General features: G+C 39.8%; 1 protein-coding gene across 33 annotated transcripts in view; it reads left to right on the forward strand.

Moving 5' to 3' along the window:
• The window catches only part of CAMK2D (calcium/calmodulin dependent protein kinase II delta), a 119,294-nt gene that overhangs the window by 70,538 nt on the left and 24,756 nt on the right, over positions 1 to 24,000 (forward strand). For 7 of the 33 annotated variants that reach the window (XM_072928825.1, XM_072928832.1, XM_072928819.1 and 4 more), the window contains exons 6-14: positions 2,426 to 2,491; positions 5,004 to 5,076; positions 10,498 to 10,600; positions 14,155 to 14,238; positions 15,305 to 15,399; positions 15,700 to 15,822; positions 16,490 to 16,573; positions 17,271 to 17,313; positions 21,111 to 21,148. In XM_072928825.1, coding sequence (XP_072784926.1) covers positions 2,426 to 2,491; positions 5,004 to 5,076; positions 10,498 to 10,600; positions 14,155 to 14,238; positions 15,305 to 15,399; positions 15,700 to 15,822; positions 16,490 to 16,573; positions 17,271 to 17,313; positions 21,111 to 21,148 — 709 coding nt within the window. Of the gene's footprint in view, positions 1 to 2,425; positions 2,492 to 5,003; positions 5,077 to 5,933; positions 6,007 to 10,497; positions 10,601 to 14,154; positions 14,239 to 15,304; positions 15,400 to 15,699; positions 15,823 to 16,489; positions 16,574 to 17,270; positions 17,314 to 21,110; positions 21,149 to 22,678; positions 22,712 to 24,000 lie in introns of all 33 variants that reach the window. The other 26 variants (XM_032748270.3, XM_041716022.2, XM_041716020.2 and 23 more) reach the window with 7 other exon arrangements.

Consider the following 24,000-nt stretch of genomic DNA (forward strand, 5'->3'; position numbering starts at 1 on the left):
CGTGGTTCGCCCAGAGGCTCAGAACATGCAGCTGGGTTCTGTCCTCTCCTCATGCCCTGCACTGTGCTGCCGTCATTCATTGTGGCCATTTAGCTCTTTTGGGAGAGCTGTTCCTAAGGTATCCTTGGGAGTGACAGAGCATGGGAGTTGCTGACTGCTTGTTTGGTTGTCACTGAAATTCACCTGCTCTGTTCTTGCTTTAATCTTTTCATCATTTAACAATGGTTGTGAATACCAAGCAAATGTTTAGTGTCAGTAAGTAAGGTTTCATATCCCCTTCCACCCTCCATGCTGGAGAAGAACAAGCATCAATTTGGTATTTTCTTCCACTGAAAGGCACTTTGAGGACTAAAGCTTCTTGTTTTCTTTCTTTAGCTTGGATCAAAAATAAGTGTTTTAGCAAAGAGTAAGATCAAAGGATGTTTTGTTTTTTCATTCATCACAAAGTGACAATTATTCCTCTTTACCAGAACTGTGGCAGACAAATATATATGCAAAAAGGACTGTCAAAATATGCATCAATCAAATATTTTGTGCTACAGCAACCAAAGCCAGTCTCTGGAAGGTAGAAGACAAAAAGAGAAAATGAATTAGGCAACAAGCTACTTTACCACCTCTAGATTTTGCTCCAGACTTTTGTACAAAATAGCTTTCTGTTACCTGAAAGTCTCTATGTTGGGAATCAGTAAGGCATAAACTCAGAAAAAGGATGGTGTAACCCAAATATAAATGAAATCATGAAAATCAGATTCTTGAGCTGGCCTTCTGCAAGAAAGGAGCTGGGCTGCTAGTTGAGCAGGGTATTCCTGTCATCATTTAATGTGGCTGAAAACTGGGTTCTTCAACAAAGTGTTAGTACAGCAGTTTGCAATTGAGTGTTACAGTTCTAAACAGAGTATTCTCACCTTGAATTTTTTAATCCTAATAAAGTTAGTTGTATTCAATACTAATTTTGTTCACTGTAGTATAGATTTTTAAGCAACTCAATCTTTTAAGTATCTTGTTGCACACTCAAGCTTTTATGTTTGTGAGTTTATTGGAAATGTAATGTGCTAATACACACATTTGTAAGCAGTAATGAAATACAAACATTGATCTTTCATCTAGGAATTATTTATGTAAGCACCTGTATATGTGAAGAATTGCATTTAGATGTGCCAGTCTGTCAGCCTTTACCATAGGAGAGAAATGTTACAGGAAGGGTCTTCTGTGCTGTAAGTCCCCTCTTGTGACACAGGCAGACAAGTGTTACAAAATTACTAAAAAGCTCATTAATCTTCATCTTACAAGGATTGCTAGAAAACTTCTCCAATAATATCCCTTACAACTCCCCTCTAGGGAGATCCAGGCTAATGCTCATCCTCAGTATTTATTTTGATCCCTCTTAACCTTTATTTTGCCCAGCTAAACTGGGTTTGCTTCTCTGAGGAGATCTGATAAGCAAGTGACTGGGTAGCATGGTAGTAATTTTTCTGTTCATACTGCACTTCCAGTTCCCTTTTCTGGGTTTGAGTGACCAAAACTGGTACAATATGAGGAAGGATTTTACATTGCTGTCACCCTATTCCAGATGCAATCCAAGATTGTGGCATCATCCTGCTTTGAGCTCATTCTGGACTGTGATTGTTGGGATACAAAAACAGTTTTATTGCTTTTTAACCCCTTTCTAACCATTAAACCACTGGTTTTACCATGAGTTCCTGAGTATGAAATGATGCACAGCCACTTCTGTAACTGCTCCAGGATCATACAGTTCTTCTCTTGTACTTAACTTATTTTCAGTGGTGCTTTATCTAAGCTATTCCTACTTTCTCCACAAAGATAAATGAAAATTTTCTAGGAAAGATCTGCTGTTAAATGGATTAATGTACCATGATTCTACTGATAGTTCCCTTCCAGTTCAGTACTGCTCTTTCTAGCCACAGCACAAAAAGGCAGCCCCTCTGGCACCTGGGTACACACACCTCTTTTGTGATTTGCTCTACACTGCAATACCCTTTTCCTTTTTTAGCATTGTTATATTTCAACATTTCTTACCTTTGCGTTATATTGCAATTTTCAAATGATCCTGAACTGTACTGAGCTTCAGACACAATTTTCCTGGCTGGTCAGTTCCCTTTATCTTTGTAGTTTTACTGCTTCCTTTTGACATCCATAACTGATGTCTGGCATCTTGCCCAATACACTGCTGCCCTTGCCTTTTGTTTTCTATTTATGATTGCACTTTCACCACATCCATTTTATTCATGTAATGATTTGGATGGACAAACCTTCCACTTTAGTTCCTGCACCTTGCTGCAAAATCTCTTGCATTTCTGTACAAATATTTCACTTTTTCCTCTCTGACTTCTTCCTGTCAAGTTAATTTAAGGTGCACATTTTCACTTCTGAAATCTCCTTTTCCCCATCTTGCTTTTTGTAACAGAGTCACTGGAGGTGAATTGTTTGAAGATATAGTTGCAAGAGAGTATTATAGTGAAGCAGATGCCAGGTAAGTAATTTTTTTTTTCTAATATCACCTTTGATAATTATAGGATAGTTACTTAAATATATCCTGGTGTTTGGCATCAGTTTCTCAGCACAGTCTTTGAGACTCTAGGATTTCTCCAGAAGTTCTCTTGGACTTGGAAGGGCAGAGTTTGGCAGTTTGAGCTCACGACTCTGTGGTGGAGAATTCATGGGACGTCTTGGTGTCTGCTGATCTGAAAAAGCTGAAATTGAATCTCAATTAGTTAAAATTTTACGCATTGTTTCCTCTGCAAACTGGACATAACAGTTCAAGTATCTCATCCACGGATTCTTAGATTTGCTGATCAAAGTTGGAAGCATAAGTTGGTCTTAAAAGAATTTTGCTTTAAATATGAATTTTTGTTCTTGGGCCTGAAGTGCTAATTTCCTTTTTCAATTAGAAAATTTTAGTTGTGTTTCATCAATAAGCAATTATACTGTGCGTCTCTTAGTCTGAGCTCAAATATGAAATCTCTGGCAATTTTCTGCAAGTGCTTGTTGAAAAACTTGAATAATAAGTTGACAATTATCATAATTTACATGCATAAAGTATCAGGGCCACTCATGTCATGGTTGTCCTCATATAATAATAAATCTTAAATTTTGTCATAAATTTAAGAATCCTAAACATCGTGGTCAATTACTCTGTAGAAAATATGTTCTACCACCACACTCTTCACATAATTGATCTCAAACTAAATGTAAAGAATCCTTATGTTTCTGTGTGTTTACAAACGCACCCCCTAATAATACATATTTAGTACATGCACTTTTAAATTATGCCTTTACATTTGGAGATCTTTGGGAGATGACAGAAAGAATTAAGTATTCCTAACAACGGTAGCACGATAATAATGACCAGACGAGAAGTTACTCTGAATATTAGGAAGCTTCCACTTCCAGATCTTACTGCATCTCTAGAAATGGTAGGAAGATTAATATTTTGGCCTTTAAATAAAGAACAACGCACGGCAAAACACCCCATAGAAGAGAAAACAGCAATAGGGTTTAGGTGGGGTGGAAGAAGAGGAGCTATGTTGAAAAAATTTTCAAATCATTTTTTCCTGCTGTGATTGAAACAAATTTCCAATATTGATGCCAAAGGCCAGTATACGTTGTCCTTGTGTGTTTTTAAGGTAGCTGGATTTTAAAGGGGAAAATTGTAATGATGATTCCTTCTGTTCTAGAATTATAATATATTGGAAGGGGCTGTGCCTATATATGTATATATATATAATATATATACATTTTTTTTTTCAGTAAAAATTTGACCAAATTAGTGAAATATCTAGTTATGATGCATCTCTGTATTTTGTATATTTATATATACAAATATATATGTTTGTATATATAAATAGCTATATCTTGTGTGTGTATGTGTGTATCCCTCTAGCAATAGTTGCTGTTCTCTGTGGATGCCTCTCCCAGGACTGTCACACTGGTCTGCTCCTGCAAGCCCTTGCTCACGCCAGTAGTCTGTACTCAGACAAACAGTGCAGTGAGTTATGAACTACTTGCCTAAGAAAGGGTTTTCAGGCTTGGGCTCCAGTTACTGATTATGACCATTCCTTCTGAATTCCATGGTCAAAAGGTTTTGGATGAGCAGCATCTTGACTACAGTATATTACTTAGCATCACTCACTTGTGCCACAACAATGTCTTTAAAAGAAAATGCTAAGCTCTTGTGGTGCCAAAAAACCATCTGAAGAAGTTCCAGTGCTCTAAAATATTAATAATTTAGTTGTACTTTTTGGCATCATAGATTGGCCAAAACTTGCAAACCTGGGTATGGGAAAATAGGTGCTAGTTCAGTTATTGCAAGCACCAAACTAAAACATTTGTCTTAATTTTTAATGTGAATTTTCACTCCCCAAGTGACTCCTAACAAAACTAGAGCTGGACACTATTTTAAATGTAAATGCATGCCACCTTTTTAAATGACTTGGCTTTACTACTAACTGTTTTAAAGAAACCATTCAATTCAAAATGAAAAATGTTTTGCTTTTCCTTAGCTTTTGACTTCTTTTGTTTCATTTGTTTTCTGTATATCATCTCATTTCTGACCATTTTCTTGTTTCAGCCCTTGTTGTAATGTTAACTTCACTACCAAAAATTAAGAAAACCAAAACATGCCACTAATTGTTTTACTGCCTCCACTTTATTTTTCCTCTGGCCGTTTTTGGAAACTGGAAAAAGCTTCCATACTGCTGAATGAAAATACAGTCTGATGATTCTGTCTCACAGGTGTCATATGTTCCATGTTAAATGTCTTTTTTTGTTTGGTTTTGGTTTTTCGTTTTTTGGATGTATTGGAGCTGGAAATATCTCAGCAATGTTGTTGTTCCAGTTCAAACAGCAATCAAGACTTGTCCAGAGGTGTAAAATTGTTTTTGTTCTTTAACTTTTTCTTTTAAGTTTTATTTTTATTTTGTATTTAATGTGATTATGTGCCTTTAAAATGTTCTCCCTTCCATTCTGCCCTTGTATCTTTGCAGTCATTGTATACAGCAGATTCTAGAAAGTGTTAATCATTGTCATCTAAATGGCATAGTTCACAGAGACCTGAAGGTCAGTATCTGGTGCCCATCAATTGGATATAAGAATTTTGGGGTTTTCTTTCCGCTGGGTAGGGGCAGAGGGTGGGATGTCTGCGATGTTCCCTTGCCTGTCCTATTCACCCTCCGAACGACCGGTCCAACCAATAATGCATGACGCTTCTTTCCAGTTTGCGAGTCTACAGGCCTAATATACATCATGGCAAAAGGGGGAACGGTTGCCCAAAACCCATCTCTTGCCAAGGCGCTGGATTTTGCCCACGCTGTGCCAGGCGCCGGGGCTGTCCCCGTGTGGCTGTGCGGGCACAGGAGGTGACCCCTGGCTGTGATGTATGTCAGCTTGTAGGTGTGACCGCCACGGCTGTGCTGGGGCCCGGGGGGCAGTGGCCGCACGTTGCTGCGCTCGGGTGTGACGAGCCCTCAGGCCGGTGCCGCTGATTGTTGGCTAACTTAGGCGGCTAGGAGCTAATTATTGACCTGGAATACCTGGCCTGGAGGGGCCAGGGGCCTTCCTCCACTGTCGTTTCTACAATTCTTCAATGCCTCTGGGAAGGCGCTGAGTAAGCGAGGAGGAAAAAGCACAGAGGACGCCAAATGTTTAATACGACTTTGAATCAGTGGCAAAATGTCTTCCTTTTACAAATTCCCATTAAAAAAGACCTTGGTGTTAATTTCCGAGCAAAGCCAAGGCACCGCCCCGCCGCCTGTCTCTGAGGGCAGCCCTGCGGAGCCTGAGGCCGTCGAGCTCCGAGCGGGGCGGTGCGGGCAGGGCAGGCCGGGCCGCAGCGCAGCCACGCCCGGCCTCGCCCTCGGCCGCCGCCCCGCCGCCTGGTGCCGGAACTAACGGGCGCCCATGGTGTTTGCATGCAGTCATTGCATTCAGCAGATCCTGGAGGCCGTGCTGCACTGCCATCAGATGGGCGTGGTCCATCGTGACCTCAAGGTGAGTGCTGCTGCCCCGCCGCCCTCCCGGAGCAGCATCCCTGCCCCACAGGGCCGCCAGCAGCCAGAATGTAAATGCTCCCCTCTTGTTGTTTTTCCCGTTGGTTCATTTGGTTTTAACTTGACTTTACCTACATGCAAGAACAAGCTCGTGCTCACCAGAGGGAATCTGCTCGAGGCTGGCCAGTGCCTGGCTGTCTAGCACCGGGGCGGTACAGGGGAAACAGAAGGTGCTTTTCAAGCACCATGTGTATTTGTTGAATACATGGTCTTTCTCAGTCATCCAGAGCTTTGGGAGCTTTTTCTCTCATCAGCAGAATTCTTAGTGCTTCTGGGAAGCACAGTGGCCTTTGCATGCCATGCATCTTACAGTGACAGAAGGCCAACTGCTCTGGGATCGCTAGCACACAGACTTCTTTCCTGCAAATGATGGCTGGGCTACCAAAAATCTTTAAAAACCAGGAATTTCTACAGTGTTCTCACCACACCCACCTGAGGAGTCCAGTTCCTTCCAGATGAGCTTTAACAGTGGGATAGAAACTTTTCTAAAGAAAACCCTGTGCTGAGAGAGCATTCCCTCTTTCTTAACTGTGTGCATCTCCAAATCTAGAAGCATCTGCTGCAGGAATGCTCTCTGCCTTCAAAATATGTTGGCAAGGAAAGAAGCAAGTATACATAATTTTCTTTTACTGTGAGGCTCCAAGAGAGAAGGCCGTCCCAGAACTCATAGTAAGCTTGCCTTTTGGGCACTTGAGCTTCACAATCCACAAGGACAAGAAGATGATTTGTTTTGAAATCAGATGGAAGTCTGAGCTATCAGATCCTTTGTGAGGCAGAGAAAAAATGGTGTGTGTGCTAAGGCAGCAAAACACGCTAATCCCTTGTGGCACAGATTCTTGGGCTTTAGGGTTTTTTTCTGAATGAGTTCTGAGGAGCAGAAATTTCCTCCTAGGATAAGTGTTTCTACTGGTTATCATGAATAATAATGTTGGAATCAGAATGCTGTCACCTTTCTTGGCAACTTTCACTCCCAAACAAACTGGTTTTGTCTGACTTTACAAGGTTCATGTTGTTGTCATAAAGGAACACAAAGAGGTTTGCTCCAAAAGCTCAGAGAGCAGGATGAGTTTCAAAGATGGAGACACCAAATTTTTTACTCATTTTGCACTTCTGGATTTTCCTTTGTCACATTTGTACTACAGGAGACTGACAAATCCCCGTGTAATCTGTAAATCTTGCATGGCAGCTAGGTAATGTGGAATGAGTTTTAAGGGAATGATGTCAAATTTGTCCAGCTGCTCCAGTGGTTCCTGTCCACGTTGTACACGCAGTCCTGTGCTTCTAGCATCAAAAGGAATTTAAAAAGCCAGGATTGTAGCTATGCAAGCTGATGGAATAAGGGATGCTTTCTATTACTTTTCATATGTTCACGCAAAACAACTTTTTCTTTGGGAATGCATTAAATCCAGCTGTTGCCTGCTCCAGACGATGTGTGGATTTCTTATTCTGGCAAATCCAGGATGAATTGAAAAAACAGTGTGAGAAAAAGAGTCTCTGCCAAGCTGTGGTGCCCAGTTTCATTTGGGAAAGTGAAAACTTCAGGAAGCAGAAAGCCATCCTTCTTCAGTTACAGCTTTGTGGCAAAAGCCAAAAAACCCTAAGAATTAAGTGAAGGACTGTGGTGAAATCCGAGCAGAACACCATGTGCTGAAAAGAAGATGCCAGGAGCAGAACAGCAAGCTGTGGAAGGTGGTTATGGGTTGGCATGGATCCTTAAATTGCAAAACTTGATGATGGATTTTTTTCCAATAACTCAGTCCACAACATGATGGCATGCTTGGGGGTGGGGAGATTTTGGATGATCCGTTTTATTTAGCTTTCCTTCTAGGCTGATTTAGTAGCAAACAGACAGGAGCTTTTGCAGCCTCTTATGACCTGCAGAAGTGCTTGTTGCTGCTTTGTTTGTAAACACTGGCTTAAGTCAGAATGGTGATGGATCCTAAACCCAGAAAAAAATTAACTTATCAGTGGCAACCTGGCTTTGCCAGCTAGTAAAAGTGCACTTCCAGGTAGGAATTCCAGTTCTTATCAGGCTGTAGCCTTCCTACTTCTGTGAAACTTCTGTGATTTTGTGGTTAAGACCCTCTTACCTTCCACCAAAGAGTGGCTGCTCTAGGTACATTCAAGGAAAAATACACGGAGCCTTAAATATTTGATATCTTAAGGATTAAAGACCTTTGGAAAAGCATGGCATAAATCACGTTAATTTATTTGTAAGTAATTTTCGCAGTTAACAGTGCCATTGTGCATGCTTGGCTGCTGCCCCTCGCTGGGGAGCGAGCGCAAGGTGACACCACCGAATCTGGGGAACAAGTCCTGCACGGTGCTGTTAATGTTTCCCAAGTAATTGCACTCATTCCCAGCTAATGCATGATAATTATCCACGTGCCTCTGGCCAGCCTCAAACGGCTGCTGCATGTTGGTTAAGCACACAGTCCCATTTGGCATGGCCCAAAAGGCTGTTGTCTTTGGCATGGGAGCACGTCAGGAATTCTGGTGGAACATACTCATCTGTTAAAGTGGTACTTCTGAAGAGAAGACATGCAATGGAATAAAAAAAAACAATCCCAAGAGGAAAACATAAACTGAAAAAGCCAAACCAGCATCAGAAAACACAAAACCAGTGTTTTGAACAAAATCATTTTTTGGGAAAGCGTTATGTGCTCGGTGGGGTAGTGCTTGTATTTCATCCAGAAGGATGAGGCTTTTCACTGCTTTTGGCTTGCCTGAAGGTCACAACCAAATAGGATCATCTGTTGCTTTAAGAGGTTTGTACAAGAACAGCATTCCAGGAATTAATTACTGTGAACTTGTTTCATTCTGAGAGGAAACCTTGCAGAACTATGTCACTGTGTATTGAAATTAGCATTACTAAATGGCAGGGAGTGTGACATTGCTTAAATCAGTGTTGATGAAACTAGAGAAGAGCCCTCAGCTGTGCACTCAGTGTTTCATATATGTAATTTAAATGAATATTAAGATTGTATTTTGTTTTGAGGGCCCTTCATCTTAATTTTTGAAACTGTGAAAATAGAAGATTCATCAAACAGCTACTGATTAAAGTTTTTTAATATTGTCTAATCTATGATGTAGCGACAAAGGGATGAGTGAGAGAACAGCGTTGGTAAATCGCTGAAAAGATGTTCCTTTGGTGAGAGGGGAAAAAACGCCTTCAGACTAAAGAATTTGTCAGGGCCCGTTGTATTGTTAATTAATAGAAGTATCACTGTGGCTGAGGTCTTACTTAGGCTCAAGCATATTTTGCTGGATACCTGACATGTATTAAAGATAGGCTTTGCTGAAAGAGGCTTATGATCTTAATTGTTTCCAACCTCAGTACGTGCATGGGATTAACTGCAATCACATAAATAGTCCCTTGGAAGTGATACGATTGCTGCTGGTTTGAACCTGGAATAATATCCCTTGAAGAGTTTGCAGGATTGAGGCCTTAGCACCAGCCTGGCTATAATGAAGTCCCTTATCACAGACCACTGCAGAAATTGCTTCTGAGGAGTCACAGCAATACCTGTGAAAGTGAAGTTTTGTTATTCTGTAAATGTAGAACAAAACCTTTTTTAAAAACCGTGGGGATTGGAAAGACAGGTGTGGCAAGAAAATGCTTTGAGGATCACAGTTCTCTGAAATAATCTGTTCATTTCTACAGTACTTTTTTTAGTTGTATTTTTAAAACAAACATTCATACAATAAAGTTGTCTTTGGGCAATTTACATTTGATGTATTTGCTAACTGCAGTTAAAAGTATTCATTATGAACAGTAGAATGAACATAATTGTTATGTTCAAATCCTTTACCTTTAATTGTGTGAGTGTACTATAGCCTTTCATTTCAGATGTGACCAACATACCCTACAAAACAAAAGCAAGGTGGGAACGTTCACTATTATTTTTATTTGTAAAGGTTCTCTGCAGGCTCAAGTGTGGGTGTGCTGAGAGATTTGCAATGTAAATACACCTGCTCTCTAAATACAATCACAGGGCTGTTACTGTTGGGATGTCATACAAAACATTTCTGTTTGGTAGTTGCAGATGCCTGATCCTGCAAACTCCATGGGCTAGAGTAGTCGTCAGAGAGTCCCTGTCCTTTGGGAGTCTGCTGCCCCATTTTTCCAGTAATGAGTTCTTGGGAATCTCTGACCTGCCTTGTCACACCAGCAGGTGTCACAGCTCCACATGCCCATTCTGGCTCTTCGCACTGTCCTTAGTCTCGCTGGCATGAGCTCATGAAGGCTGGTTACAGGCCTGGTAATTCTTTCCAGATAGGAATGGGAAGTGCAAGTTTTGCAATTTCATGGAAAAAAACCACGGGTTTCTTCTAATTTTCACTCCTCTAAGTATTTGTTCTTTTCCAGAGTGCTGTCTAAAATGTATTTACTTATCTCTTCATCTCAATTGTTTTCTCTCTCTGAATAAAGCCTGAGAACTTACTTCTAGCTAGCAAATCCAAGGGAGCGGCAGTCAAACTGGCAGACTTTGGATTAGCTATAGAAGTCCAGGGAGAACAACAAGCTTGGTTTGGTAAGTAAATACCATTTTTTCCTCACCATTTATTCAGTGTAGTAGTTAAGCCTCCCCAACTGCCCCGCTCTCAACCCAGAGAGAAATGTGCAGCTATGTGACTCTTTGACCCTGGAAAACCTGAGTTTCCTGATTCCTAGCTTGTGCCACCTTCCATCTGTAAATTTGACTGAGGTGCACACAACCCCTTTTCTCCCACTTTCTCCTGAGTAACTAGAGGCAGAAAATACAGGTGCAGAACCTGGGAGGGATACCGGTGGTTCCCCTCAGGTGACTGAAGAATGAGACAGTAGGGAAATACTGCTGAGTGTACATGCCCAGTCATCAGAACATTTTGTCTGTCTCTGTCAGCTGGAAACACCTGAAAAAACTGATTCTGAAGCACTTTGGAATGTGACTTCAATGAACGGGAAAATAGGAGGGACTGAGCACCTTAGCCAGACACTAATTACAGATTGCTCGTTACGGTTAATAGATGCCTGAAGGAGAATGGTGGAAATTATTTAATACTGGTAATTTTAAACAAAGTGCATGTACAGTTATGATACATGTGTCTCGCGTACCACCCTCTTTGAACAGATGTGAAGCATGGGGAAAACTGTGTTATAAATCCCAGGTGGAAAAACATGCAGAATAAAATATTTATAGCAGCTGCCTATTCTCCTTTAGAGTAGCTAGAAAGTGCAGTTGGAAATGGAACAAAGTGGTTGTAGGCTTGGAACAGAAGCAGAAAGGTTTTCTGGGCAGTGAGTTGGGAGGTTGAGTGTTCACGGCTATAAGTACATGTAGATGCACAAGTAGTGCCATTGGACATATGTTGGCAGCTTTATGAGCCAGCCTGTTGTTTTAAATCCAGTCTTTTTATAAATGGATTTCAGTAATCCACGAAAGGCAAGAGAGATTGCTCTTGCACATCAATGAACAGACCAGTACAAAAAGAGTGGAATAGAAACAAGGCAAAACACAAGTGGTTTGTTACAATGGAAGAGTGTCAGGTAAACAGGAAGCATCAGCAGATTGAAGTTGACTTCAGGAATATTTTCTGTACATAGTGTACCTGCAGGTGATGCAGAGGAGGTTGCAATGGCCTAGAAAATCTTGTACTTTTTTTTTTTTTTTTTTGTCATTTGGTTCTTGTGAAATGCTTGGTTTAGACTTACAGCATCATGAGGACTTAGGAGAAGGGAACAGAATGTCTTTAAAATATATATGTAAGGAGGAGTTAACAAGGTAATGAAAAGCAAGTAGCCTAAAGGGAGTCTTTCTTTTAAAAGAAGCTGTGGCACTCAATAAGATAAGTGGGTTCTGTACCTTTTTTGCAGCTTGCTCCGCAGAATGTGTCCAGAGTGGTCCGAGTGCCTGCCTTGAGCTTTAGGACTGCATTAGCAGGCAGAACATGAACTCCAGTGGACTGGGCATTTTGAACTTTTTCTCGCTTTCTTTCATAAGATTTTTCTGCTTTCTACTGGATTCTGCAGCACTTAGTGACTCATGGCGTGCTCCGATTCTAATTATAGCTCTGCATCAGTATGCTTTGCTTTCTTTTTTCTTTTTTTTTTTTTTCCATCTTTATTCTGGTGTAGTCCTCTGGTGTGGTGGTCTCTTTTCTGCTTGAACTATGGCTGTGCCTCAGCAGGAAACTGACTTGAACTCTGTGTTTGAATACAACGGAATACTTTCCTGGTTTGCATGTTTGCAAAACAAACTTACTCCTTGCCTATTTGTAGAAAGCCTTACAGGGTTTAGTAGAAACCTGCCACCCTCTTAGCAGGTGCTTAATGTACTGGGAAGGTGTCAGGCAGGTTGAGTCAACAAAGCATGGATTTTATCTTGGTCCTCTGGATGCCTGGAGAAATCATAGAAGTTTAGGAGTATAAGGTGTTGCAATCTCTTCTAGGCACTGCACAGTCACAGTTTTCAGCTTTGCAAATTGCTTTACCTAACGGAGTTACTACAAGCAGCAACACTTTTCTGAAAAGTACACGCTTGTTTTGGGGGTCCCTCTGAGCAGTTACAAAATAACCTCATAAATGGCAGTTAACTACTTCCTTGTGTTCTTTTTTTTTAACTGAAATCAGGGCTGTGTACTCTTCTGTGTGTGCTGCTTTAAACCACTCAAAATACTGGGGAGAGACTATTTTATTAGAGCATGTAGTGACAGGATAAATAGGAATTACTTAAAACTGAGAGTAGATTTAGCTCACATAATAGGATAAAATTGTTCCCTGTGAGGCTGGTGAGGCCCTGGCATCAGTTGCCCAGAAAAGCTGTTGCTCTCCCATCCTTGGAAGTGTCCAACACTGGGGACAGCGTTTGGAGCAACCTGATCTAGTGGAAGGTGTCCCTGCCCATGGCAGGGGTTTGGAACGAGATGATTTTTGAGGACCTTTCAATCCAAACCGTTCTGTGGTCCTGTGTACTAAAACTGTACCAATTATTTCAGTTTACATCTGGGATTTTTCTTCATTGAGAGCTAAGATTAGCTAAGTACTATACTTATTTTTGCTTTAGAGTTTATTTTCAAATCTTGCATAGTAATGTTCATTGAGCTGTGTTGTTTTAAACTCAAGACAACTTTGCTTCCCCTTTAAAATGAGCACTACACCCAAGAAGAGATATGAAACAGCAGTCTATTTAAAGCCACTTAGAACATCTATTTTTCAGCTCCTCTAAGGAGCTGAAGATGTGTTTCCTGTGTGATAGTGCTCCTTAACAATTCATAGCTTCCATATCAGGAGCCTGCAAAAAACAAGCTTATTTTTTATGACCATATTTTAGCTCTTTTCTCATTAGAATTTACAGAATATGTTCCTTCATTTCCTCCTCCCACTCCAAAGTAATTGGCAACTGTGGGGCAAAGGCTTCTTTTTTTCTGTAGCTGTACACTTTATGTTACCACCATCTCTCATGAGTTTTGTGGAATCCAGGGTGGCATTGCACAAATGGTATGTGGTCCTTCGTGAAAGCCACTAAATTCTCACTTCTCAGGAATTCCCAAGCATTTATTTTAGGCCAAGATGCCTGAAAGAACAGACATCCTCACTGAAATGGGGCAGACTGTTGGTGATCATTAAGTTTTTATCCATTACAGTGTCCTAAGAAAAGTAATATTTATACCTACATTTTACATTTCTGCTCAGAGAAGCAGCACTGTTGGTAATGAATAAAGGATGAAGAACATGCAAATTTTAAAGGCCAGGTTGCTTCAGAGATGCCTCCTGTAAACTTTGGTAAAGAGGTTTCCAGAAGTGGAATGACTTGGCAGAAATGAGTTCTGCAGTGGAAAGATCGTATTAGATGTAGCTCTAATTTTGTGCGACATATAGCTCTTTACATATAGGATACAGTAGCTGCCCCTCTGCATTGTTAGTTGGTCCCCCATAATGTCAGCATCACCTCTGGGTCATGTGCTGTAAAAAAGAAATGGGCAAATGCAGCAGTTCATGTCCATGGCTCGGGAAATGTTGTCCTGGGTCTTGTGGGCCTAGATGAGAATCACTTGCTTTTTGCAGAGCACATACAGGTTTTGACCACAGTTGCCTTCCTTTTGACAGGCTTTGCTGGTACTCCAGGGTACCTTTCTCCAGAAGTGTTACGAAAAGATCCCTATGGAAAACCTGTGGATATGTGGGCATGTGGTGAGAAGTTATTCTGAAAGTCATATTCAGTCCATTCTAAAGTATCTTAAGGGGGAGAAATAATATCTAGGGTGTATTATATTGTGCATCAGAAAAGATGCACAACATAATAAAATTCAGTATTATAATAAAATGCAGTAATTATTATAATAAAATTAAGTATTAATTTCTACTAGAGGTCATTGGATTTTTTTCTTGCCTTACCTGCTTCTTTTTAAAAAAAATTATTTACGAAGTTATCTTATCATGGCATTCTTGGCCATGTCTACACAACACACTTTCAAAGAGTATTCAAAGAATGGCTGCAGGTGTATGGTGCCTCATTAGTTAGTAAACACACCAGTTCATACTGTGAGCTGGACGTTTAGTTTTGATTCACAAGGAGCCTAAAATTCGTCTGACCAATATACCCCGTCTGCAGGTATAAACCACAAAATTAAATGTTTTCTGAACTGGAGGACGGAGTAGTTGCTTTACCACCTAGTTCTCAAAACTGTGTTCTGAGGCACTGGCATGTGGCAGCTCCCCAGCTGAGAACAGGGACTGGTTTCCTTATTTCACTTCTACCCACACTTAGTATGTTGTTGTATTTATGAAAGCACTTGATTCACAGGGAATCATCTCTGTCAGACTAGCAGGTGGTCTTTTCAATTTCCTATTGACCAAATACAGAAAAACTTGAGTTTCCCAAATTTGCTTTGCATGAGAATAATTATAACACAATCTTTCAGACACCAGTATAAGCCATAAAAAAACCATAAGTGAAAAATGCATTTTCCTAGAACATCGAGAATCATAGAATATTATTTCTCCATCTAGATAAATATTTCCAGTGTTCCTGATCTGATGTTGTCAAATGCTCGTTGTTGCCCTTGTTTTCCATAAGAGGTTACCTTGTCAACCCCACTTCCACTGTTTTCCCCTGTCTGAAGGGGCAGTATTCCTCCCATCCCAATGGCTGGGATGATACTCGTGAGCCTTTCATTTTACGTGGTTGTTAGGTGCAAAATTCATTTCTGCGGTTCCTTCCTTGCAAGCCCTTAACACTGATGTGAATTTTCTGCAGGAGTCATTCTGTACATCCTCCTGGTGGGATACCCTCCCTTCTGGGATGAAGACCAGCACAGGCTTTACCAGCAGATCAAGGCTGGTGCTTATGATGTATGTACCATACTCTGTCTTTTCAGTTATTTCTAATTGTGCTTCTAAACAGGAGTTTCCTAAAGGGAGAATTTAAGAACTGGTGAGATGGTGGCATATGAATTCTGCAACATCATCTGATCATATTATGTTAAACAGGCAAGAGGCTCTGGTCCTCAGATTTAGGTAGTTTGTAAATGATGAGGTAAAGGCAGAGCCTTACAATTTTTAAGCTCTTATTTGAATCCAGTAGTAGATCCTTTGGTGAAATTATGTAAAGATTGTACAAGACTATGTACATATGTGTATTTTTTTCTGAAGTTCCCCTCACCAGAATGGGACACGGTGACTCCTGAAGCAAAAGACCTTATCAATAAAATGCTCACCATCAACCCAGCAAAACGTATCACAGCATCAGAAGCACTAAAGCATCCATGGATCTGTGTAAGTAATGTCCACAGGTTCAACATGATCACTTGGCAGACAAATCAGTTTATGGTTTGCTTCAGCATGTAGTGAATGTGATTAGAGGATCACTTCTGTTCTTGTTCATGGAGCTGTGTAACTATAAATTGTAAAATTGTAATTACACAGATATGGTCAATAGTGGTCTATATAGAAATCTCAGTTTGGGGTAAGATTTTTGCAAATTCATCTCCTTTGCCTTGACTGTGTTATGTAGAATGTTCTCTGTCAAAATTAGAGTGTTATTTTAAATCCTCAGTGAGAAGAAAGTGCAGGAAAGTAACTTTTGAATTAGATAATGCTTTGCATCTTCATTTTCCTGAAATCTTTCAGATAAGCATGAAATGTGCAGGCAGGGAACTAAGGGACTTCTGAAAAGTCAGTTTGTAGGTAGCAGAGGCTGCCTGGCTGTTCCTGGATCCAGGACTTTTTTCCTGCTCTCAGTATATTCCACATGATGACTTTTCAAGTGGACTTTACACATGGAAAAGGCTGTGTAAAAAGAGCACAGTGGGGTAGTCAGGCAAAGTAGAAATTGAATGCCCTAGTCTGGGGCTATGGGTTGTAACATGTGTGTTGTAGAGTAAACAAATTGCTAAAACAACTGGCTGGGTGCCTTAAAATAATTGTTTTCTTCTTCTCTCAGCAACGTTCTACTGTTGCCTCTATGATGCACAGACAAGAGACTGTAGATTGCTTGAAGAAATTCAATGCAAGAAGAAAACTAAAGGTAAGAAAGAAAACTTGTGCTTGTGTTCAGTGTGCAAAACAAATGATCTCTGTGAAGAGTTCTTTATAAATATTGTTCTTAAATGACCTATTGTTCTTAAATTACCTTAAATGAAGATAAGCTTTTGGCTTGAAGTTCTCAAACTTTTCATCAAAGTAAATGGAACTTGGCTTTTCTTCTTTAATTCAAAACTATAGTAATCCTCTGTATTTAGACACACTAAGAGTAGGCTCTTGAGGGATAGTCCTTAAGGTTATTCTTCTGAATTATGCTTTGTTTTTTCCTGGCCAGACATGATAGCTTTGCAGATATGAACTTGTCTAATGTGTACATTACAAATAAGCTCCTATTCCTCCCTAAGAAAAATAATCTAAGGACAATAGTCAAGTCTCTTCATATTCATCTATGAATTTTGAATAATTGCTGTGCCTCTGAATACTCCTGGCTTGTGCATTAAATACTGACAGTTGGTAAATATTTGAGATATCAGGATTGCTGATAGGTGTGTAATTAAGATTAAATTACAATTTATGCAGTCATGACATGGCATATGAGAGGTAGTGCAAAGCTAATCCATTCTCTCAGAGTTAATTCAGTAATTGCTGCCATTTGCTCATGTGTTTTCCTTTTTGTTGTGTTGGCATTTGGAGTTTTACACAAGTGTGATGCTAATTTGGGAAAATGTGTGTGTACACAGGGGGCCATTTTGACAACAATGCTGGCTACCAGAAATTTCTCAGGTATGTTCATTGAACTCCAGATTAATGCAGTCTTTATATTTTAATGTCTGTGAAGGCTCAGGTCTAATTAGAACTCGTTCAGGAGCATCTAAGTATGATATATATCATGTTATTTACTGTGATGAAGCAAACAAAAATTTAATCTCTGTGGGCCAAAGAAATTCTCTTACAAGTGACAGTCTGATTTTTCTGTAGAATTTGAGCTCCTTCCCTGCTTTTTGATTGTTCCCTGTCAAAGACAGGCAGCTCTTTCATGCCTATTTTGGTGCAGGCAAATTGAAAGTTATGCATATATCTCCACATGCATAAGTATCACCAAACAACATTTAGAACTTAAATATTTTTATATATGTGAAAAGTCATTCCATGATTCTGTTGCATCCTGTATTAAAAATATCATCAGTACATTCATTTCTTTATTGCTTTGCTAAGGAGTAAGGAATGTAGTAACATGAGTCCCCGTTTTCTTTCTAATGCCCAGCAGTGCCTAACTGGATGTAAGAACAGTTGTTTTCTCTTCATGAAACAGTTTTGTCCTGATGACTCTGGAGATTTAGGTCTTACACTAAACAAGCTCTAATAGCAAAAGCTAAAATTGCTCTTGGCAGAGTTAGAATTGTCCAAAGTAGTAGAATTGCCAGAATATTGATGCTGTGTTGAATTTTTCATTTTGCTATTTGAGATTTCCAGTGAATGGTAAAATAGAGCACCAGATTTAAAAACCAGTAATTTTACATATCCTCCTACTCTGTGGTGCAGCTATTGGAGTGTAACATAAATTACTGTACAGACAAAAACATGATAGTGCTCTGGGCATGTTTCAAATGTTGGAATGTTGAGCACTGACTCATCCAAAAAAATTACATAATCACGAATGCAAGAACAACTTGTTCAATTTGCATAGTACTTAAAATACAATTCTTTCTTAGTTAAGTTCCCTTCTTTAATACACAACTAAACACAGAGGACCACATTTATCTGAATTACCTTGAGTTAGTGCTTAATTAATTCTGTTTTCTGCCAATTCATTTAAAAGGTGGGAAGGCTGTCGGCTGCGCTTCTTGTAAAAATGAATTACTGTTAAATATCAAACAAACAAATCATTCCTTATCCCTTTTCATAACTGTCACTGTCTATATGTGTAAGGATCAAATTCAGCTTCCACGAACCAAAAAAGCTGAAGTAGTTTTTAAACAGAATTTCAGCATGAAAAGCAAACAGGGTTTTTGGCTTTTTTTTGTTTTTTTCACCAGACATCTTTTGTTTTACACCATAGCCACCCGTGTTTTTTCTTGATGACGTTTTATTTTTTTAGTTTCTTTATTCATTGTATTTCATTGCAAAGCATGCTTATGAAGGTCATTTATCCATAATGATGTGGTTATAAAAGTGTTTTACTTTCCTTTTTTTTCTTCCTTTTATGTGGAATGTGTATTTCTTGTGAGGTAAGACCCTCAGCACGTGAAAGGAACATCTTTTTTCTCTTCTCAATCCAGACTGCTGTTTGTCCTCAATCACTTTAATTTCTCCATGCTGTCACAAACCATTTGTTTCCAGTCTGCTTTCTGGCCTAGTAGCGCTGCCTTAGGTTTTATTTTTAGCTCTTGCTTGTAGTTGCAAGAAATCTCTCATTGTGGGCTTAATTTAGGATATGCTGATTGCTTTGCTCCTGCAAATTCTTTAAATATTTGATTTGTATGCAGTGTCTGGGATTAAAGAAAGATGAATCCAAATACTGTTAAAAATCAACTGCAGACCAAACCCAGCAGAGTGGCAGGATCTGTCCTGCAATGTGCCATAGTGCACAGTAATCCATGCTGGGCACGTTGTGAAGGACGCGCCAGCAGTGCCGTACACGCAATAAATACTCACTGTTATTGCTTGTGGTGCCCTCATTTTACTGCCTCTCATTTAATTGTTTACATAGAACATGTAGTCTTTGTCAAGCAGCAAAAGAACTCAGAAGTTTCATATACAAATTTAGTAAAAGGACCTACAGAGGTCTATAAGAATTAATTTATGTTTTCCCATATTTTTATTAGGGCTAAGGGTATAAAGCAGGCTTTGGAGGCTATTAACTTCTGGGTTTTTTTGTCCTTAGGTTTCAGAAATACCTCCTTCCCTTTGCTTTCCCTAAATAAATTCCTGAAGGTAATGGAGTGCCCACAATATTTGTGGTAATGTAAAATCTAAGGCCCTCTTGCCTCAGGTCCTGAAAGCATACATTGCCACAGGGAGTGTCCAATCTCCCAAGTATGTGGAGAACAATTTGGTTTCAATATCTATGTACGTGTTTCTTTAAATAAAAGCATCGAGTGGTACTGCTGCACAATACAGGCAAACTTATTTTGGTTCATTTTAACTGTAAGATGTGGCCATGTGGGAGGCATAATGGTAGTGTTGGCTGATGTCCATAGTTATTGAACTGCATTTTGAGGGCCGATATATTAGTGAAGTTAGAAACATAAACCTGACTTCACTTTCCCAGGTTTATTTCATGTAAACAACACAATCATGGACATTAGTCATTTCTGTACAGTTGCTGAAGTGATCCTACACTTTGGTCCTGTAAAATGAACACTTTATGCAGAGGTAGCTCAAAAATAAACCACAATTACAAGAATTAGCTTTAAAGGTAAAACACATACTCCGTAACTCCCATATCCTCAGCCAGTCTGAACAGCCTTGGGCATGCGAGGTCCAATTGATTTGGCGTTTTGAGGTTATTTTTAAGATAAGGATGCCACTAATGATGGGAGCTCCATGTCAGGACTGTCTCCCCTGTATATAGAACAGCAATTTCTTACAACCTGAGCTGTGGAACGTTTTCTGATGGGAAGATTGAGTCATAAACAACAATAAAACCCCAATAACGGCAGGCTTGTTGTGTAATTTATTATTCTTCAAGTCTTTGGCAGTGATTCATGGAGCATTTACGCTTTAGTGAATAGTTTATATGGATTTGGTAGGTCAGCCAGCATATACTTCTCCTGTGAATGTTTTCAGGTTCAGAGCTGTGCTGTACTTGTTGGCACGTTAGCCTTCCAAATTTAGTAAATTGGAATTATTTGATGCCAGTTTTAAGTGGTGGAATTTAAGATCTGGCACGTGAATAACGTTATGACAAATGAAATTTCACAAAAATTTATCAGTGTGCAACACGATTCAGAAAATAGCATGTTTTCTTCATTAGGAGCTGAAGCAAAGCCTAGAATTTGTTACTGTTGCCTCACAGGCAGCAACCCTCCAAAACAACCCTTCGCTAGTAAATCGTCCTTCCTTTCTTCCTTGCAACTGTGCTCCCCTTTCACTCGAGGCTGATGCTGTCGTGGTGGGAAGTTCCCAGAGGGGCATTATGTACATTGAGATATCATCTGAGATACCAGTGGGCTCTGCAGACACCTGCTCCAAGTCCCTGCCATCAGAACAATACCTTTTCACAGTCGTACCAAGCTATCCCTATCCTCCAGTAGAAATATATTGCAGTTGAGGAAATGGATATAGCCAAAGCTGCTGCTTTTACACTCACCCTGCTTCCTTTTCCTCTCTGCCACCCAAGGAGCTCTTTCCTTGTAGAACTGCAGTCAACCTACAGTTTTAGGCAATAGAAAAAGAGATGTTTGATAGTCCTAAAGACTGATGGTTTCCTAAGGATTTCATGCCCCATGCTCAGAGAAACAAAAGGAGGAAATAAAAACTGAACATAGCTGGAGCTGGGAGGCACTGGGGGTTTGCGGCACAGCTGGGGGACTGCAGGGGAACCACCTGACACTGAAATTATTTGTCTCATTTTACAGCAGCCAAGAGTTTACTGAAAAAGCCGGATGGAGTTAAGGTAGGTTAAACACCTGCTTTCCATTTCAAAGATATATTCTTAGTCTCCACCTGTCTGTAACTTCTGCCAGGTTTTAGAATTGATTATTGCTATTTCTGTCCTTCATAGATTCTGTTAGTAAGTGCTTCTCACTACCTATTTGGAGTGGTTAAAGTTAGTAGAAAAGGCTTTGAAATGAATTAAAACAAATACTTGAAAAGCCAGCATTTAGTAAGCAGAAGATAGAAAACTACTGGAGAAAATGCTTTTCTTGCTTTTTTAATGAAGAATGATAACGTAATTAATGACTCAGAGTTATCAGTTAACTTGTAACTAATGGTTTGGTGGTGGGCTTTTTAGGCATTAGTGTTTATGTGCAGCTCTATTGCCTCTTTGTTTCCCCTTGATTTTCCACTAGATTTCGTGGAAGACCAAAGGTGTATGGGTAGGCTTGGCTCCACATGAGGTGTGTTCTGCCAGATGTACTTGCTATATTTGGCAGAACTTGAGGGGTTTACTGTCTCAGATAAGCTCATCCTGACTAAGAGACCTTGTTAAGAAGGGAACATTTTGGCAGCTTTCGTACATGGTTTAGAGCTCCTGTTCTCACATCACCAGACCCTGCAGGAGGAGAGATGCTTCACAAATGCATATTCAGAATAAATACTTCGGAAAAAAAAAAAAGAAAAATAAAAACCAAAATCACTCAGCAGAAAATGTATTTTGGTTTTTTTTCTCAGAGGACTCTTAAAGACTAGTATAATGCTTCAAGCTTTCATTCTAAGTTTCAAAAGATATTCTTCTGTGCTCTGTGTGTTTATTCAGAAGGGTGTCTTTGACCTGAATTTTAATTTTCTATTTAAACTTACTGTCTTACTTTAACAAAACATTATAAATACTTGCTTAAATACCAGATTCACAGTATATTTGTGCCTGCTGTCTGACATATGCACACTTTGCCGATCAAAAAATCCCAAGCCTGACTTGCAGAGAAATGAGTACAGTACCATTGCATTGCTTCTCACTGCCAAGCAGTGGAGATATCAGTCGAATGGAGAAGAACACATTTGGAACAGTTCTATCACTGCTGGAAAACTCTGACCATGTTTCATTGTGGAATAAATAAAATTTATGCATTGTCTCTGACCAGTTTTCCTTTTTAAATATCATTCCTCCTACAGGTCTACAATGCTATTTGTTCTGTCTCAGTTATAATATGGGAAACAATTGTTGCCAAAATTTTGCCTAACTTTCACCTGTTGGGATTCAGTTCTTTGATTTTCAGCATATGTTATGTGTTGCTGTTAGCCTGCATGGTCATGTGGAGCAAAAGGAGTAAATGTACATCTGGGGAAGTCTTTTTTGTCGTTGCTGTTATTGAGATGCTCTGTAGCATTTTTCCACCCCTTCCAACAGCTGTAGCTGTGTTTTTCTTATTTAAAGGAAAAAAAAAAAGCCAAAAGAGAAATATACTGTACTCCATGCATTGATACTGCAAATCCAACCAGTCACGTTTTCTTCTTTTCCTTTCTCTCTGACTGGTCAATTCAGAAAAGGAAGTCCAGTTCGAGTGTTCAGATGATGGTGAGGATCTTTATCGACAGATTTTTTTTCCTCCTGTGAAACGTTCACACTTAGAGAAATCCAACAGTTGCATTTAGCTTTGTTAACTTACTGTGAGAACTGCAAGACTTTAAAGTACAACCTTGTGAATTTTAAACCTGCAGTTGCTATATGCCATCCACAGTGAATTGTTCAGCCTTTCTTTCAAGCAAGTCTTTACTTTTTTTTTAACCTGGGGACATAAAAAGCAAAAAAAGTAGATGTAACATCAGCCAATGCAGCTGTAAATAAGAATAGTAACAAAACAGTAATCTTGTAACAGCCTTCTTTGTTTTTAAAATCTCCTTATTTTAAAAGCTAATATTATTAATATCATAAAATGTAACACAAAACAAGTTGCAAAGTGATACAGTACTGCATTAATTGAGTCACTGTAGCCCAAGATGCCATGCTAAATGCCCAGGAGTAAACAAGCCAATTCCCCAGCCTTCCCACACTAGTTCCCCAGCTAGCTTGTTCTGCAGCTGAGGGCTGTGTCCCAAGATGTCCCAGATGACAGTCTTAATAACTTGCCTTCCTCCTCAACCTACTCTCCAGTCTTGTGTTCATTTGGCCTCCGTGACCCCACACAGTAACTTCCTCTATTGCTGTTCATGGTGGTTTTGAATGTGACCTTTGAGGCGTTTGTGAGGATGGGCTCTGCCTGCTGCTTCTGCTGGCAGAGAGAAGGCAAAGGGCCTTTATGCACACCTTTCCCTGGGAAGCCAGCTCTCCTTGGAAACCAAAAACTGCTGGTCAGGTGCAAGCAGCCATGCAGTTATGCAGGTAAATCCTCTGTTCCTTGGGTGAATGCAGAATTCCAGTGACAGGAGCCACGGCATCCAAAGGAGGGGCACTGGGCAGGTGCACTGTAGTTATTGCCAGGATCCCAAATCTGAAGTGTGTGTTAACTTTTTGCTACAGAAGTAACATGTGAAAGGTAAAACCCCAAAATACGGACTTTATTTGTTAAAATATTTTCATATTCTATGGGAAAAGGGCCAATAATGATACTAGAGTTGTGCCCAGCTGTTTGGAGTGCGTGTGTGTCTGTCGGCACTATCACACTTCAGAGAGTGACTTTCGGCAAGTGATGCAGCAGTAAAACCTTCTCCTTCACAACAAACAGAAGGTCACTGGTTAATCACAAATCAGCTTTGAAGTAACTGTTTCACATGACAGTATTGTAATCCTTTGGAGTGGTTTCCCTTTGCTGTTAAAAATACATGCAAGATGCACCATGTGTTCCATAGATTAATGGCTCTGTTCTA

The sequence above is a fragment of the Taeniopygia guttata genome, chromosome 4 (genome assembly GCF_048771995.1).
Source record: "Taeniopygia guttata chromosome 4, bTaeGut7.mat, whole genome shotgun sequence".
NCBI classification, from domain to species: Eukaryota; Metazoa; Chordata; class Aves; order Passeriformes; family Estrildidae; genus Taeniopygia; species Taeniopygia guttata.